This window comes from Crinia signifera, chromosome 5 (genome assembly GCF_055691185.1).
Source record: "Crinia signifera chromosome 5, ASM5569118v1, whole genome shotgun sequence".
Lineage (NCBI taxonomy): Eukaryota > Metazoa > Chordata > Amphibia > Anura > Myobatrachidae > Crinia > Crinia signifera.
In genome coordinates, this window is record NC_139221.1 from 156,162,565 (window position 1) to 156,182,310 (window position 19,746).

General features: G+C 41.4%; 1 protein-coding gene across 1 annotated transcript in view; it reads right to left on the reverse strand.

The window, feature by feature from the left end:
- The window catches only part of PKD1L1 (polycystin 1 like 1, transient receptor potential channel interacting), a 167,611-nt gene that overhangs the window by 79,842 nt on the left and 68,023 nt on the right, over positions 1-19,746 (reverse strand). The window contains exons 17-19 of the mRNA XM_083145173.1: positions 8,438-8,558; positions 6,443-6,566; positions 6,164-6,359 (exon numbers count right to left, since the gene is read on the reverse strand). Coding sequence (XP_083001299.1) covers positions 6,164-6,359; positions 6,443-6,566; positions 8,438-8,558 — 441 coding nt within the window. The remainder of the gene's footprint in view (positions 1-6,163; positions 6,360-6,442; positions 6,567-8,437; positions 8,559-19,746) is intronic.

Below are 19,746 nucleotides of genomic sequence, written 5' to 3' on the forward strand. Positions count from 1 at the left end.
GTGCCCGTGTTATGAAGCTGACGTATTGACGGTGATTCTCACACAAGCTGAATACTGCTATTTTAATTGTATGTGAGCCTACACTTTTTTCAAGTAAACGCTGTATGATTATACTCACCTGTGCGCTCCTCCTTTCTTCTGTTTTATACATTTACCGTGGCCGTGACAAGCCTATTTGGAGTGAGCAGCACCACATTCTGGAGAGACGGAACCTACATATTATGTGCTAACCGTGCGCAGATCCTCTACTTGTATGTATCTTTGTTGTCTTTTTCTGGATTTGCTGCAGGTTTCATTATTACCTGATAAAGTTTGTACAGGTTGCTATTTAAAGTTGTTATAAAATTGATCTGATACTGTCACTATTGAGGTAGTCTGACAGTTTTTATAATGGAGAGAAATTCTAAACGTTTAGAAGATTGTCATAGACGTTTTAATAATGTTTTTGAGACCAGTCATAAGGTTGTTACTGTGCCTGGTACTCAGAATGCTAATGATTTGGATGATTTATGTTCTCAGATTGAGAAATTAAATATAAAGGAGATGAAAATTAATTGGGAAATTACTACCCTGGAGAATTACATTCAGGCTAATAGGATTCCCAGGGGATTGCGACTCACTAAACATCCCACTTTCGGCAATGATAAAAAAGATTTTATTGATAACTGGTTTAATATTTTAGACGAGTGTTCTATGCAACTTATGAGACTGATTATTAGGGAAAGAAAAAACGAAATTGCTGTTATAGGTAATGAAATTGATGCCCTTGAGTCTAAACTTACTCCGGTAAAAGATCTAAAGGAATATAAGGACATTATTGCCATGAGTGATCTCAGGTTTAAAAAAATTGAGGATGATATTGTTGATATTAAGGTTAAAAAATTTAAACGTGATCTTAATGATTATAAAGAGGGTAATATCCACAAATGGCCACAAAACCAAACTTTTAGACCTGATAATCAATCAAGATATAATAGTAATAAAAGAACTTCCCAATATAGACAATCGGATAATAATTGGCAGAGAGTGCCATATAGAAATAAAAATAAAAATTGGATAAGACATTCTGATTCCCCTAATCATTCGGATAGACCCCAGTCTGAAACATATACACATAATCGTTTTCAGGTGCTCAATACTCCTAATAGGAACAGACAGGAGGTTTTTCAAGAACGCCCTCAATGGAGGAACTACAAGAGAGGCGTTTTGGATGCAGAGAACAGTCCAAATATCTCGCAAAAAAGAAAACAGGAGTCTGTAGACGTGGGAAAAGAGGGGGAAAGAGGTCAAAAACAAAGAAAATACAATCTGTAGAGTGTAACATAGGTGTGTTTAATTTATCAGACCATCCTCTTACTAAAGATGAAAAAGATGTTTTGAGCAAAGGATTATCTTTTGCTCCTCAAAAAGGCCCTGACCCCTTTGAATTATTTATAGATGCCAATAAATTCGTGCGTACTCTCACTTTAAAACGTCACTTTGCTAAGATGAATAAAAACAATGACGTTATGGAGACAGAGAGCACCCAGATTACCAGTGAGACTAAACTTAAACCTAAATCTAGTTTCTATCCTATTGAGTCGCGTGGCAGCAATGTGGAGACCTTCTTTAATCTAATAAAGAAAGATTTTGATAGATTATGTGATGATAATAATAGCCACACGATTAGAGATAACCTCAAAAAACATGAAAGAGCAGCCATTAAAAAATTGGAGGATAACCATAATATAGTGATTAAATCGGCTGACAAGGGGGGTGGGATAGTTGTCTTGAATCGCGATGATTATCTTGAGGAAGCATATCGGCTCCTTAATGATGAGAACACCTATCGCAAGTTGGCGACAGATCCCACTCCCCTTGTCATTGATAAAATTAAGGAACTTATGAAACATGGTATCGAGAATGGCTGTATTACTATTGGCGAATCTAAATACATCATTAATGAAAATCCACCTTTAGCACTGTTTTATTATATGCCGAAAATACATAAACGTTTGATAAAACCCCCTGGGCGACCTATTGTCGCTGGAATAAATTCAGCTACCGCAAGTCTTTCTGAATTTATTGACATACATATACAGAAATATGTGGTGAAATTGGATTCTTTTACTAAAGACTCTACACAAATTCTCATGATGCTTGAGGAGTTCGAATGGAAACACACATATAGATGGTGCACTATTGATGTAGAGGCACTTTATACTTCTATCCCCCATGAGGGCGGCCTCCAAGCTATTAAATATTATCTTGATGGTGATCATACCCTTAATGACACTTTTCGCAAATTCATTTTAGATAGTATTCGGGTGGTCATGAGTAACAATATTTTTGTGTTCCAGAGTGAATACTTTGTACAATTATGCGGGGTTGCTATGGGAACGCCTTATGCTCCCAGCCTCGCCAATTTATATTTAGGACAGTGGGAGGAGTCTAATATTGAAATTAACTCTATCTACAAGAAAAATATTGTTAGTTATAATCGTTATATCGACGATATTATTATTATTTGGGATGGTGAGGAGAGTCTTTTTAATGATTTTGTTAGAGACATTAATATCAATTGTCATAATCTTCGTTTTACATCAAAAAACGATAAAAACAAGATTGAATTTCTTGATTTATTCTTGGACACCAGCAATTGGTCAGAGGATCATAAATTCATTGAAACCAGTACCTATATCAAACAAGTTGATAGTAACAGCTATGTACACTATAACAGCTGCCATCTAAAAAAATGGGTAAACAATATTCCCTATTCACAGTTTGTGCGAGTGCGTAGGAACTGTGCTAATATCGATAAATTTGAAGAACAAGCTGATATATATAGCGGCAGATTCCTCGAAAAGAAATACCCTAATGAATTGATTCTTAGTTGTAAAGAAAAGGCTCGTAAACGTGATAGGAAAGAATTACTTCAATATAAAGAGAGACCTCATAATTCCAACACTATGGTCCCGTTTGTTACTAAGTTTAATAGCGATAGTAATAAAATTAGACAGATTCTTACCCAACATTGGGATGTATTATTGCTTGATCCGATTTTAAAACCCTTATTGCCTGAAAAACCACAAGTTATTTTCAGAAAAGCTGCTTCTCTCAAGAATAGATTGGCGCCCAGTATGTTAAAAGGAGTTGATGACCATAAAGAAGGTTGGTTAAAAACTTGCAATGGATTTTTTCCATGCAATAAATGCAAAGTTTGCAAGTTTGCTGATAAAGAAAGATCCATTTTCTGGAACTCCGAACACACTAAATCTTGGCATATTAAGAGCAGGATGTCATGTCTTACTACACACGTTATATATATGCTTATGTGTAAATGGGGCAAAAAATATGTCGGAAAGACTAAAAGGGTTTTAAAATTACGAGTGTTAGAACACACTAGGAGTATTACAAATAAAATGTTAACACACAGTGTCCCTCGACACTTTGCTACCTGTTGCGCTTCTGATCTACAGAATTTTTCTTTCAGAGCATTAGAGCACATCACCCTCGATGAGAGAGGTGGTGATATCCTCACAAAGTTGAGTAAAAGAGAGACATTTTGGATTTACACTTTGAACACTATGTCTCCTATGGGTTTAAATGAGGGGGTCGACATTGTACCCTTTCTGCACTAATAGGTTTGATGTGGGGCGCTTACACTGGCTCCGTGTTGTTGTTGGGTTTTTGCCCCTTCACGGATCCTTTAGTGCGAGTGTCCCGGCATCGCTCCTGTGCAGAACAATGTACTACCCCCTCTTTGTTATATTGCACTTTATTGTACGGTTTCTTTATATTTGATAAGAATCCCGATATATATTTAAATTGATGTCTCTTTTATGTTATGACGGTTTATGGGTGGTTATAAATCCACCTATTATATACATATATATTTTTATCTGTTTATACTCATTATCCCATTATTGAGGTTGCTAACACTATTCTCCTCTCTCGTCCCATTTCTCTATTAACTTTTTGTATTTTTGTATGTTTGTGTTTTTGTACGGTATTTCTCCTTCCCTATAATTGTTCATCTCCGTATCTGAGCATTAGCTATGTATTTTTAATGATATATCCTTATACATTTATATGCTGTTTTTATTGAGTATCTTTTGTACCTTTATATTTTTGTATTTTTGTACTTTTATACTTGATTATTATATATATATTTTTTAATATTTATTAATAAATGTTTTGAATTGTTGTAATTCCAGCTGGGGCGTGTATATGCTTTTGCTGCCAGTTTGGATACTGTTAAATTAATTAAATTGAATGTTTGTTCTTTCTCTCTGCGTGCAATCTGCACATTTCACTTAATTAGTATATGCTGTTTACTCATTGAGCTCAATTAGCTGGCTTATAAAATACCCTGTCATACTTACCTCTGACACGCCTCCTGACGAAGTCATCAGTGACGAAACGCGTTGGGGCGTGGTCACCTGACGTATCGGATCGTTGTTACTGTGGTTCCCGTCTGATGTGCAGTCCTCGTGTTTTAAACTCCGTCCTCGCCGCAGCTACTTCCATCTGCCGGTTTTCCTGGATGTCCTCCTGGTGCCCGTGTTATGAAGCTGACGTATTGACGGTGATTCTCACACAAGCTGAATACTGCTATTTTAATTGTATGTGAGCCTACACTTTTTTCAAGTAAACGCTGTATGATTATACTCACCTGTGCGCTCCTCCTTTCTTCTGTTTTATATATATATATATATATATATATATATAGTTTGCGAAATGCTGGCACTCTACCTTCCTGTGTCGATTACCGCGGTGCAGGAGAAACAGGTATCACAGAAAACGAATAACCCGCACCCACTCAGACGCCATAGGCTTTAAGCAATGTTTCGGGGGTTTATTCCCGTCCTCAGGCTTGTTACAAGCCTGAGGACGGGAATAAACCCCCGAAACGTTGCTTAAAGCCTATGGCGTCTGAGTGATTATTTATGCCATAAGAAATCCGATGGGTGCGGGTTATTCGTTTTATATATATATATATATATATATATATATATATATATATATATATATCTTGAAAAGAAAGAAAACGGGAATATGAGAAGTCATCATACATGCATAGAAAGTGTAGTATATAATTCGGTACTTGTTTCCTTGTACGGCGCCACCGATTTTTATTGTATCCATCAGGTCGGAAAAATCGATCGCATGCCAACCAAATTGCATGCGATGCGATCGACGCGATCGACCCAATTTTTACATTGGAATCAATGTAAAATGGTCCCTGAGACCCAATTTTACATTGATTTTAATGTAAAAAGCCCCAAAACCCCCCATTTTAATACCAAACCCCCTCATGTTTCAAAGGCCCCCCCATTGTTAACGCCACCCCACTATTGACGGCAAACCAAAGAGTGGCGAGCCCTTCAAGGGGCGTCCTCCGACCTTTACATACCCCTACTATCCACGTCGGTGTGGAGTTGATTTTATTTAGTGTGGCGAGCAGTTAACAATGGGCATTAAACATACTTTTTAACCATATTCAATGTGAAATTGGCCATATTGGCCCATTTCACATTGTCACCTATGTAAAACCGGGTTGATCGCGTTGATGGCATCGCGGGCCATTATAATGGCCCGCGACCGACGTGATCAACCCGATTTTCACTTTAAAAATAATTTATCATTGTTCCCTATGGGAAAATCGGGTTGATCGTGTCGGTCGCATCGCGGCCCCTTATTAGGGGCCGCGATGGACACGATCAACCCAATTTTGTCTTTCACCGGCAAATTTGCTGGTGATTGACACAAAATCGGGTCCATCCCGTTGATTGTATGCCTTAAGTGCCTTAAACTTAAGGCATACAGTCAACGAGATGGACGCCGTGCTAGGAAACAAGTACCTATAATTCTACCCATTTACTAGTGCCAATTAGTTCTACACCTTTATTTCTTCTATTTGAGAAGGACATTTTTTTTTTTACATGACTAAATAAAAGGTGTAGATTTTGCCATAACACTCCTATTATCTAGAACATACAGTGGGAACATGTATAGAATGCACGAAACAGTTGGTGTAATGGCATTTATACATATTAATTTCATGTATATAATTTATTTCCATTTAACCTTTTATTTTTCTGTGATCCTAAATAAATATAAGGCCATTTTTGACACCATGTACAACCTGTTACATGTATGCACAAATGAAGAGTTAATTTACCTGGTTACTGAAGGATAATTTCTGAACAGTAAATATTAGTTCATTTCTCATTTGTGACTGTTGCTCGAAGACCATTTGTGAGTCCTCTGTAGATAATCGATTTAGGATTGTGGTTAATAAGACAACATAGTTTCGAATCTCAATGTGATTTCCCATTAATATAAGCATAGAAAGATTTTTTAAGCTGTCGTAAAACCTACAGTAAATAAAGTAGATGGTATTAATTGTGGTAATGAAATCATGATGTACTGTAGACACTTCAGACGATGATAGACTTACAGTTCCCGTTCGAGTAAGGCGTTACTACCTGTACTCCCAAAGACAATGGGTTGTACAGTCAGATTCAGAGGGCATGGTTGTGTTTGTGATCCATACAGATTTGTAATTTGGGTAAAAACGGTAACTGAAATAAAAAAGGACATGTTACTTTAGGAAATCTAACAGCTACAAGATCTAATATGGTTCTTACATGTGTCACAAAGTTAATAAAAGACATAAACCAAAAATTATATATTAATACATAAAGAACAAATAAATAACAAAAATCCTAGATTACAGCTGAAAATAATGCTTCTTTCACATTGCCTAAACGTTTGAGACCCGGTATTTTAAAACGGTATTTAAAACAGTATATTACCACTTTAAACCCCTTTCACACTGCACATAAATACCAGGTCTCAAGCAGGTTTGCAGTATAAAAGTATATGCACATATGTAATGAGCGCAGTGCACATGAATGAGTGGCTCATTACATATGAGCACATGTAATGGTCGGCTCATTACATATGCACTGCGCTCTCATAGCTACTGCCTGAGTCCTACTGTATATACCGGTTCAGAGCCGTTCACACTGCATAAAAATGGCTCTGAACCGTGTAGGACTCTACTTTTTACCCATTTGCAAACACTTATTTGTAAATGGTAAATGCAGACTGGTGCTTTCACACTGCAGCTCTAACCGGTTTAAAAGGCTATACCGTGCATGTATAAGTACATGATGTTTATGCTTTCAAAACACTATTATTATTATTATTATTATTATTATTATTATTATTATTATTATTATTATGAATATTATTATTATGAATAATAATAATGCATGTTTTGCTACTATTATACTATTTTCAATATGTACTGATATTTCTTTATAACTGGGAACAAAGAACCTAATCCAAAGAAGTAATCAAAACTCAATGTTTTTGTAGCCATCAGAATTAGCCCCATAATATCATTGTACCAGATCTATAAACCAAAATAAATATAAGGTCTTGATGGGTTGTTACTATTTTATTTTTAATTATTATTATTATTACTAGTAATAAGAATACTAATAATACTACTAATAATATGATAAAATAATTATAAAATGTGGGATTTTTAGAAACTATAGTTACCTATATATAAAATAAAACAAAATTGTTTGTTTACTATTAGTATAGAATGGATCAAAATTAAGGTGCCCATACATAGTGTGACAGGGCAGTGTGATGAGATGCGCAGTCCCGTGCACATCCCATCACACAGCACATAAAATGGGATGCAGTTATAATCCCGGCGGTCTGAATCCCGGTGTTCAAAATCCCGACGCCGGAATCCCTACACTTTCTCCCTCTATGGGTGTCCACGACACCCATAGAGTGAGAGTAAATTAGTGTGACGAGCGTAGCGTGGCACTGGGCCCACTGCGCGGCGAGCGCAGTGAGCCCACAAGGGGGGAGGCATCCACGTCCCCCTCCAGCCGGGATTTCGTATCAAACCCCATAAAATATGTGCTTCCCATGCTTTTAGTACTAGATTGCATTGAATCTAGCACAAAAAGCATGGTGCTGTAGTATATTGTATGTTTTTTGTACTAGATGCAATGCAATCTAGTACTAAAAGCATTGAGTTCATCTCACCGTGTATGGGCACCTTTACCAACTAGAAAAAAATGAAACTTAGACTATAGAAGTATTTTACTAGTCAGGCCCAAACAATTTTAAAGTCATCTTAAAATGCAAAAATTATTTAATATTTCCTTAAACATATTAAGCAATAAAAAAAAATATTAGATTATTATTTTTTTCTTACCAAGATTTTAAAATGATATTATTTCTCAAAAAGGCTTGTGCTAAAATAGTACTTTTAAAGAAATTGTAAACATCATATAACTGTGTGTGAATTCAGCCGAATAAGTTTACAGAGATATAACCGTAGAAAACCTATGTTATGAGTCTTCACCCATAACTTGATTTCTCATGATCTAGAAAATCCTCAACAACCATTTTATTTTACCTTGATATCCAGCAGCTGGGTCACCTGAAGGCAAGGTAAAATAATACTGAATATCTCTTCCTTTATACAGTGTCTTCCGTGATAGTTTTCCTACTTGGTAGCTAAATTCATAATATAGGTCCTGGAAAGCAAAAAGAAAAAATATGACTTTACAGTATACAAATGATATGAATCATTTAAGCCTCAAGGGCTTTGTAATCTCATTTCCAGATTTTATCATGTGTCAAAGACTGTAATAATAGACCAAAGTCAGACTGGCCCACAGGTGTATAGGGGAAATCCCCAGTGGGCCCCACTCCCAGTAAGGCCCCAACCCCTCCTTTGGGGGTCCACCATCATGGATGAACTTGGGTGCTTGGCTTGTTTCTATAAAATAAATATAAAATAAACCAAGATTTTCTCTCTTTTCAATCATAGTTGGTAGTTCTTCTGACATACCCCTGACCCATCCTTTATAAAGGAATCCTGTTGTTTGCATGTCCTCTTTAATGGCTGGCCAAGTCAATGAAGTGACTAGCTACACCCTGTAGTTTGGCGTTTTTAGATTTATTTAATATAATAGGCAGGATGTGAAAGTCCATTATTCCTACTGTATATGTATGTTTAAAAGAGAAGCAAAATTTTACTTTTCTGCTACTATATATATATATATATATATATATATATATATATATATATATATATATATATATATACAGATGGAGCCGGCTCCATCATTGCTGGGGCTGGTGGTGGATTCGCCACGCGCCAGCCCCTGGCAGACTTCGCCGCCTCACTGCTGCCAGGTGATTATAATGGCACTGCACACGATTCACAGATGGCCAGATGCCTGATGCAGCAGGACTGAATACTGCTCACGCCTGTGGCTCACTATCCTGCAGAGTGCTGCCAGCTTTAGGGACCGTGGACCTTGCACACTGGGGCAATGTCTAATTTTCACCAATAGGTGATAATTCAGACTCTGAGGCCAATAGTGCCGAGGATGACCTCCATATATGCCCAAAGTTCATTTTAAAGGCATGTCAGGGGGATGAGGGTGCATAGGTCTGCGTCTAGGAAGGATGGAACTCATCTCATCTCCTTCCTCCTAAGTCATCATGTCCAGGTGCAGGAGAGTTACTAGGACCTTGGTTCATCACAGCCTGAAGGTGAGAGGTTATGGTGCCAGGTAAGTGGTTCAGCTACACCTGCACAGTAACATGCACCACATTGCCCACTGAGCCCCTTCACACTACTATCATTGTGTCTCCAATATTTTCTATGGCTCTAGATAGTTTCAGAATAAGGCCCTACTATGTCTTGCAGAGCACCTTCTTCTATTATGGGGACGCTCCAAGGTAGGTAGATCTTAGTTTTATATATATATATATATATATATAATAAATATCCAGGAATCGGCCCTCCCAGTAACGTGCATGTAGCTTGAGCCAGTGCCCTCACCGGTGACAACACCTTCTTTAGGAGGAACAAACCCTATAACAAGAAGGGCCTCAACCGATTTTACACTGATTCCTCACAGGAACGTGGCAGTTCTAACAGTTACATTGAATCAACCCGTGCTGAGAACATCCCTTTAGGGGTGACTACCCGCCATGCCAAAGACCCCACACTCACCACCGCAAAAGGAGGAGCACCAGAAGAGGCCACCAAAATAAAAGGCAAAAGAGGGCGCCCCCCCAGCCAACAAGAACAACTAATCATCAATTTATTGTCTCATGAACTGTTTTGCCAACAATTCACCAAACACCACTCCACCAGTGCAGGTGCCACCGGCCATTAAGAAGTTTAGTGCCAAATCCACCTTTGAGCCTATATCTACAAATGCCAGCATTAAAACTTTCGCCCGTATTATTGACCAAGAAATTCCTGAGGCGATTGCTCAGGCTGTAAGAACTCACCCCAACCTGACTAAAGATGAAAGAATCGCCTTGAGCAATTTGAGTAACAATTCTAATTTAATAATCCGTCCGGCGGACAAAGGTGGGGCCATTGTCCTACAGGACATACAGAACTATCACATTGAAGTAATGCGACATCTATCTGACTCCACCACGTACCGTAAGCTGCCTCGCAACCCCACCAATGAAGTCAGGAAGATGTTAACTAACATTCTACAAAGAGGCCTTGATTCGAATGTCATCGCATCTATTAAAGAGATCCTGTCACCAGCGTTCCCTACTACACCAATCCTTTATACGTTACCTAAGATCCATAAGGGGATCAATCCCCCTCCGAGTCGTCCGATTGTTTCTGCAGAGGGATCCTTGCTACAGCCTGCCGCAACCTATTTGGACAGCCTTCTTCAACCTCTAGTCCAGGTACAACCTACCTTTTTACTTGACACTATGACTCTGTTGAATCAATTACAGAAACTTACATCTTTACCTGCTCACAGCTTGTTGGTAACCATTGATGTTGTCAATTTGTACACCATGATCCCCCATGCCCAGGGGTTAAATGCCACAAGACGTTTCTTGTTGCAGCATAGTGACTTTTCAAGTGATAAAATTGACTTTATAATTTCTCTACTGGAGTTGATTTTGTGCAATAATTTCTTCATCTACAACAATGATTATTATTTGCAAGTTCAAGGCTGTTTAATGGGTTCATCAGTGGCACCGGTTTATGCCAATTTTTTTATGTTTATGGTTGAAATCGATGTTTTTTTCTCTGACATAGCTGTTTCTAATGAGATAATATTCTTTAAACGCTTTATTGACGATCTTTTTGTAATTTGGGGTGGTGACTGTGAGACCCTGACTAATATTATTGAGGACCACAATAAGTCTCATAGCACTATTAAGTTTACTTATGAAATCAACGCAGTACAGGTACATTTTCTGGACGTTAATCTGAACAAGAGAGGTGATAAACTTGTCACAAGTGTTTATATGAAAGAGACCGACAGAAACACTTTTCTGCAACCCCAGGGCTGTCACCCTAAATCACTGGTTAGAGGACAGCCATACTCCCAGATGATTAGGTTTAGACGGATCAACAGTGACGTATCTATGTGCTCTGACCAAATTGATGACCTCATTGGCAGACTATGTCAGAGGGCCTATGACTTAAAACACTTACAAGCTTGTAAAAATAGAGTGATGAACATTGACTGTATAACACTGCTTACCCCTAAAATCAAGGTTGACACTACCAATGCTGTCATCCCTTGGGTAAATAAATTCAATGTCAACTCTTCTGCCATCACCAATGTTGTTAAGTCTCAGTGGCCTATTGTTCAAAAAGTTTAAACTCCACCATTCTCTAATAAGCGCATCATGCGCTGCTTCTCGAGAGGCAGCAACCTGCGCAATAAATTAGTGAAGACCAATGTGACATACCAACCTGAAACCCCTGACCGTAACTGGCTGGCACCTACCAGGAAAGGGTGCTTTAGGTGTACATGTGTCACATGTCAGTTTTTATTAACTGGTGACACATTCAATCACCCACACACTGGCCAAAATTACAAAATCCATCATCATTTCACCTGCACATCCTCATACGTTATATACCAAATTATTTGTCCGTGTAGCCTACAATATATAGGCAAAACCACACATATGTTCAAAGAACGTATGGCCATGCACAGGTGCTCCATTAGACAAGCTTTGAGCTCGGTTAAAAGCGAACAAGCCGTTGCAGAGCACTTCGCAGAACACAGACATCTCGTAGCTAGTCTGAGATACCGCATGATAGATTGCATCCCTGCGTCTATCAGAGGCGGTGACCGTGCTCTGAAATTGCTTCAATGTGAAGCCCGCTGGATACACCGGCTTGGTGTTATCGCTCCCCAGGGTTTGAATGAGCAAATCTCTTATTCAATTTTCCACTAAATATGCCTTTAGGTATTTGTCCGTTGGATTTCCTCACGTCATGTCTGTATTTGCATTTACTTGATTGTAGTTATATATTTTTTAAATGCATCTTTATTAACTGTCACTGCACGTATATTTATTGTTATGTACCTGTTTCCACAGTAACCATCACGTCACTGTCTGCCGACGCCATTGTGTATGACGTCAGCTCCTATCATTGGGAGGGCGTGTTTCCACACCCCTTTCATCCGACACGCCGTGATTTGTACCTATTTAAACTCACTGCTGTTTGCTCACTGTATCCTGATACAATTTTTCTCATAAAATTGAAACGTTGACCACACCCTGCCTAAGTGTGTCTTATTATGCCGAGAGTGCCGCACCACACCTGGTATATATATAAGTAAGGATCAACTATCATGTGGCTCCTTGCTGGTTAATCATAGACCCAATTTTGGGTAACGGTGGTGTGGGGTGCGGTGCCCCTGGACTGGTTGGGCTGGATGGCTCTAGTGCGGCACGCCCTTACATTCTATTAACACTATTAACAGTTTCAGTGGAGCTTACAATCCATATTCCCTACCACATGTACACGCACACACAGACATTCTAGGGTTAATTTGTTGGGAGCCAACTAGCCTACCAGTATATTTTTGGATTGTGGGAGGAAACCAGAGTACCCAGATGAAACCCACACAAGTACGGGGAGAATATACAAACTCTGCACATTTGGGCCATGGTGGGAATCGAACCCCTGACCGTAGTGCTGTGAGGAAGTAATGCTAACCATTACACCATCCGTACTGCCCCATACTGCCTATGACCAGTCTGGTTCTAGAAGCTTATAAAGGAACCACACTTGGGGCCTTATTCTAGTTCACTCTTTCTGACAAAATCCTTCTTAGATGGACAAAACCATGTGCACTGCAGGGGGGCAGATTTAAAATGTGAAGAGAGAATTAGATTTGGGTGAGTTATTTTGTTTCTGTGCAGGGTAAATACTGTCTGCTTTATTTTTACACTGCAATATAGATCTCACTTTGAAGTAAAACCCCACCCAAATTTAACTCTCTCTGCACATGTTACATCTGCCCCACCTTCAGTGCACACGATTTTGTCCATCTAAGAAGGATTTTGTCAGAAAGACTGAACTTGAATAAGGCCCACGGTTATATGCAATATGTAGTTGAAATAGCTCTAGCTACAATACAAAAATACTCACGAATTTCAGCAACCAGTTATATTCGCAAAAGTATGGAGGAAGCCTCTAATTTGAAGGAATTCAATGGGCTTTATTCAATGCGGCCGGCAAGGGGGTTAAATGGCAAATCTAGTGACCCTCGACATTTTACTCCTGTGCTGGCCGCTCACCGCATTCAACATTCCGAGGGAATCCTCACTGTCAGAGAACAGACAGGATTCCCCCAAATGGTGAGGTTCGCTGCTGACACAGGGAGCCTGCTGCATTTAGCCACGAGCAGGGGTGGATTGGCCCGGTGGGCCGGCTCCTTTATGGTCAATTGCGGCCGCTCACCCTCCCTGCTGGGCCGCTGACCACCATCTATGCGGTTAGCGGCCGCAGCACTTTGCCCTTACTCAGCATGGCCGCGGCCAGCCCCAGGTCTCCCAAACATAAAATGGCCGCGGGAGAGCTGGTGTGCATGCGCGGCTGCACACAGCTTCTCCCGCGGTACTTGGAGGCAGGGGCATAAGGAGGAACGCTCCAGTGGAGCGTTAGCCCCAGGAGCCGAAATCTGTAGAAGACGCCGCGCTGGTTCCCCTCCCATCACAGCGCAGCAGCAACAGTCACCGGCTTCTCTCCTCACCCTCCTTTCCCGACCAGAGCGCAGCGGCAGCTGCTGCCATGAACACTGGCTTCAAGGCAGCACATTTTAAGTGCAAGCTCAGAGACTGACGGCACCAGGGTCTGCAGGGGCCGGAATCCAGAGCAGCTTGGTGGGCACTGGCAGTGAGTACTACTAGGGGCACATAGTTAGAGGCACCAATGGGGGCACTAGTGGGGGCACAATGTGAGAGGCACCAGTGGGGGCACAGTCACTAGTGGGGGCACAATATGAGAGGTACCAGTGGGGCCACTAAGGGGACATAATGTGAAAGGCACCAGTGGGGGCACTATGTGAGAGGGACCAGTGGGGGCACTATGTGAGAGGGACCAGTGGGGGCACTATGTGAGAGGCACCAGTGGGGGCACAATATGAGAGGCACCAGTGGGGCCACTAAGGGGACATTATGTGAGAGGCACCAGTGGGGGCACTTTGTGAGAGGCACCAGTGGGGGCACAATGTGAGAGGCACCAGTGGGGGCACTATGTGAGAGGCACCAGTGGGGGCACTATGTGAGAGGCACTAGTGGGGGCACAATATTAGAGGCACCAGTGGGGCCACTAAGGGGACATTATGTGAAAGGCACCAGTGGGGACATTATGTGAGAGGCACCAGTGGGGGCACTATGTGAGAGGCACCAGTGGGGGCACTATGTGAGAGGCACCAGTGGGGGCACTATGTGAGAGGCACCAGTGGGGGCACTATGTGAGAGGCACCAGTGGGGGCACTATGTGAGAGGCACCAGTGGGGGCACTATGTGAGAGGCACCAGTGGGGGCACTAGTGGGGGCACAATATGAGAGGCACCAGTGGGGCCACTAAGGGGACATTATGTGAAAGGCACCAGTGGGGACATTATGTGAGAGGCACCAGTGGGGGCACTATGTGAGAGAGAGAGTGGGGGCATTACATTACATTGGAACTAAGATGTGTCAGTAAAATACCATGGGGTAGGACGGATGGGGGGGTGGGGGTGGCCATGTGAGCTTGCTCCCGGTGCCATGGCTTCAGGCTACACCTCTGCTTGGAGGAGGACGGATGACGCTGGCTGGTGGCTGCGCCTGCTCATGTGATCCCCCACCCCAGCAGGCAGCATGCAGCGCACTGGATGGGGATCCATCTGATGGGCGATGGCGGGTGGAGCGTGAGCAGCAACCTGGCCTGGGTTACAACAGTACAGTGAGTCAGTATTAATCCAGGCTGTGCTGTGTGTGTATATGTATACAGTATATTTATATGTAAATAAAAATATATATAAATATAGATGTGTGTATCAAGCAGTCAGTCTGGCACTCACAGCTACCCGGGTGCCCTCTGGGGGAACATGTAGTCACTGGCGCATACACAGGCAGCGACACTCCGTGGGATTTTTCAAATGGTGCTTTTATTTCCCGACGTTTCGGGGTAGGAGAACCCCGTTTTCAAGGTGAATAAAGAACCTTGAAAACGGGGTTCTCATACCCCGAAACGTTGGGAAATAAAAGCCCACGGAGTGCCGCTGCCTGTGTATGCGCCAGCGACTATATATATGTATGTGTGTATATATATAGTGGTGGGTAGACGGACTGGCACTCTCCTTTCCTGGGTCAGCCGCCCTGGTGTTTGGCTAAGCAGTAGTTAGATGGGTGGACGAAAAAGCAGGCACTCCAGGGACTTGGTGTAAAACGTGTATTGAAAAATCAACAATGGAAAACAGCCAACGTTTCGAGGCAACAACGCCCCTTTGTCAAGGCAATATTATTAGTGTAAAACAGCAATATATATATATATTCAATCCAGAGAGACGGGCACAATCCAAAACAACATTATCATCCACCACATATATACGGTAAGCTCATTTGTACATTGTTTATGCTACTGCCTGACGAAGGACTCATTAAAGCCCGAAAGTTTGCTCACCACCTCAGTGTCCTGAGTGTGTTTATCATTTGTTGAAAATAAAGGACTCATTAAAGCCCGAAAGTTTGCTCACCACCTCAGTGTCCTGAGTGTGTTTATCATTTGTTGAAAATAATCCGCATGTGCTGGTCCCTGGAGGTGATTATATGTATTACCTGCAAATAGCGGGGTGTGCAATGGGGTCCTCGGTGGCCCCATCGTACGCCAACGCATTCATGTATGCAGTAGAGCAGGACATGTTCTATATCGGAGGTACCTTAATACCAGAGGTTCGATTATATCTTCGATTTATCGACGATCTCATTATTTTTTGGGAAGGTACTAAAGAGAAGTTATGTTCCCTATTGGATGAACACAACCGCACAGATAGTGTGGTTAAATTGACCTATGATGTTAGTGATAACAACATCCATTTTTTGGATATTGATATCAGCAAAACTAATGGCATTATATCTACTTCCATTTTTGTAAAACAAAGAAAAAAATTACCCAAAAGGCAAATCAGGCGCAAAAATTAATATATGTAGTATATATGTATTTTATCTATATGGTAAGTATATATGTATTTTATCTATATGGTAAGTATATATGTATTTTATCTATATGGTATTTATATTGCCTTCCAATGATTGGACAAGCTACCTTTTTATACCTGGGTTGATCACCTACAGACCATCTTCTGATGAAACCGTCAGCAATAGGAGGACGGAGAAACGCGTCAAGACGTATCTTATCCCGACCGTGACCACCATCCAGATTGCCTTAATTGTTCACATCGTGCTTCTTACTGCCGGACTGCTCCTAAAAACAGCTAAAGGTGTACTGTTCCAGTGTCCTCAGCTCAGGTGCGCACAGACGTCCATTTCATCTGACCGTCCGGGTTTTTGATTCACTCTCCAGCCGTGTCAGCTCCCAGCGTTAGCTCTCTTCACATCAGAGCCACGCTGGTTGCCAGCAGACCAGCTGAGACCCGTCTAAGACGCCTGCTCCCGGTACCGGCTCCCTTACCATCGGAGCAACACCGGTAGTAGCGGGTGTCCGTATGGAGACAAGATCACCGCCGCACCTACCCCCAGGAAGCAACTGGTAATATAATCCATTACTTACACTAAGGAGTACCGCTTCACTGTAAGCTATCAGCGTTTCACCAGCACATATCGTTAAAAGGAACTGTTATACTGACTTTTCAGGAACTGTTTCAATTTAAGGCTCAACTATCGAAACTGGTTAACCATCTAAGGTTCATGGTCGGATGTTTTAATGATTGTTTAGTGCTCAATGCATATTTTTAAACTTATTGTTTGTCTGTTTTTTATAATGTATTAAATGAATTGTCATTAATTAAGTAAAAATATAAAATTGATCAACACAGTGTGCTCTCTTATTTTTTTTATATATTTCTCATTTTTGTAAAACCCACAGATAGGAATACTATTTTAAAATCTAATAGTTTCCATCCCCCCTATCTCAAAAAGGGACTCCCATATTCACAGCTGCTCAGAGTCCGACGCATAACCTCTGACCCAGCCCAGACGGAGATAGCGTTAGAGCAGATGGTTAACAAATTTGTAGAGAGGGGCTATGATAGGGAAGAATTGGGCCACCTAAAAAGGAAAGTATTAGCCATACCCAGACAAAAAACAATGGAAGCTAGACCTACCAAAAATATGGGTAAAGTAATTCCATGGGTCAATAAATTCACCACAGACACGGCACCTACCATCAAGAAAGCCAAACGATGGTGGCCGATGATTAATCAGGATCAAGATCTGCCCTTACTACAAAATAACAAATTGCTACCCAGCTACACCAGGGGTAGAAACATACGGGACCAAGTGGTGAAATTAGACATAACTCCACTATTAAAGAAACAGCATACTCATTTCCTTACCCAGAAAATGGGTTGTCACAGATGTCTTGGGTGTACAACCTGCAATACCCTAACTCCCAGTAAAACCTTCAATCAACCCAAAACTGGAAAACGGATTAAAATCTTACATTCGGTGACATGTACTACCACCTATGTTATTTACATGTTAACATGTCCATGTGGCTTGTCCTATGTGGGCAAGACACAGAGACAGTTCCGTGAACGCATGGCACAACATCGGAGTGCAACTAAACAGGCACTCGCCAGCGGACACAGTGAACAACCCGTCGCCAGACACTGGGCACAAAACAAACATACTATACCCAGTATCAGGGCCATAATCATTGATCATGTACCATTAGCCGTGAGAGGTTGTAACAGGGATAAAATTCTTTTGCAGAGGGAATGCAGATGGATCTTTTCATTGAACACCCTGGCACCCAAGGGGTTAAATGAAGCCTTGGGCTTACAATGCTTTTTGTAGGAGTATGTAGTTGTGCATATCGTCATGTATCTCTGCTTTCCAGCAGTGCCCCATTCGCAGTCACATATACGCTCCCCTGTCACCTCGAGCATAATATAATGCAGGTTAGCAGGATACTTATGTAAATTAGCGGGATAATTATTATACATCAGAATCGAATATTGGGATTCTGCTTTATGGTAGCAATGTGTGTTTTTATATGTTTTTATTGTGTGCATTTTTAATATTTTCCACAACCAGCCTTATATAAGCCGTATAGTTATATGCGCTAATTCTGTGTTATTGTTTCTCTTACCAGCCGGCTGCAGTGGGTTGCTTGGCAACCAGGTTGTGTTGTGTGATGATGTCACAGCCCGGCGCCGCCGTCCAGCATCACTGACGGAGACACCCACATGGGAGACTTCCGGAGCGGGCGGCGACGCCGGACAGGTGAGATCAATTGTTTTAATTGTATGTCCATTGTTCATGCTATATATACCGTGTATGTGAACATTGTTTTTAAGCCACTAAGCCCCTGAAGACGGGGGAGAGATCCCCGAAACGCCATTGGGCGCAATAAAGGATTTTTATTCACCTTTGCAAGACTTCTGAGTGCCGCTGTGTGACCATCCTATATCCAGCCTGTGTTACAGGCATTCTGAGGGCACCGCAAGCAAGGTATATTTAGCAGCTAAAGGAGTGCCGGACCAATTGAAAATTGTATTCCCTGCCCAGGTACATTGGAGGTACCAAGGGGAGGTCAGCCAAGGCACCCACTCTGCAGTTGTTTCTAGCATAAGTGGCAATGGACATTTGAACCCTCAGTGTTTGGGTATTGAAAGGTTCATTTTTTATTTGCATTTAAAGTGACAGCGCAACCGGCGCACTGCTGCGATCAGCAGTGACATGACGGACACCACTGAGGCGGACCATACATTGGAGCTTATCCAATCAGATGCCAGAGAACGCCTAAGCTTTTCAGATGTTGATGCATGCACTATATTGGTGCAACAAAGATTGGAGGATGACGCCGTTCCACCCACGAGTGATCAACTGTACAAACAGTGGTTAAAGCTAAAACAGAAGGAATGCGATTTCCAATACCATGGCATCAGCTTGTCTGATTATTATCGCAATAACCAAATACCACGTGGATTTAGGATCCACAATATGCCCACCATCGGCAGATACAATGTCAACTTCTGCCGACGGTGGGTAGCGATACTTAATAAGTGCTCCATGGATCTGTTATTATTAGTGATTGAAGAATTAACACGCGAATAAATAATATCAAGGAACAATTGACTACTTTTGAGGTGGCACACAAACAGACACTGTCCGACGATACCAGCGACCAATGGATACAAAAATTGGAGTCCCAGATGACCCAATATAAACGCGAGTTGATTGATTTCA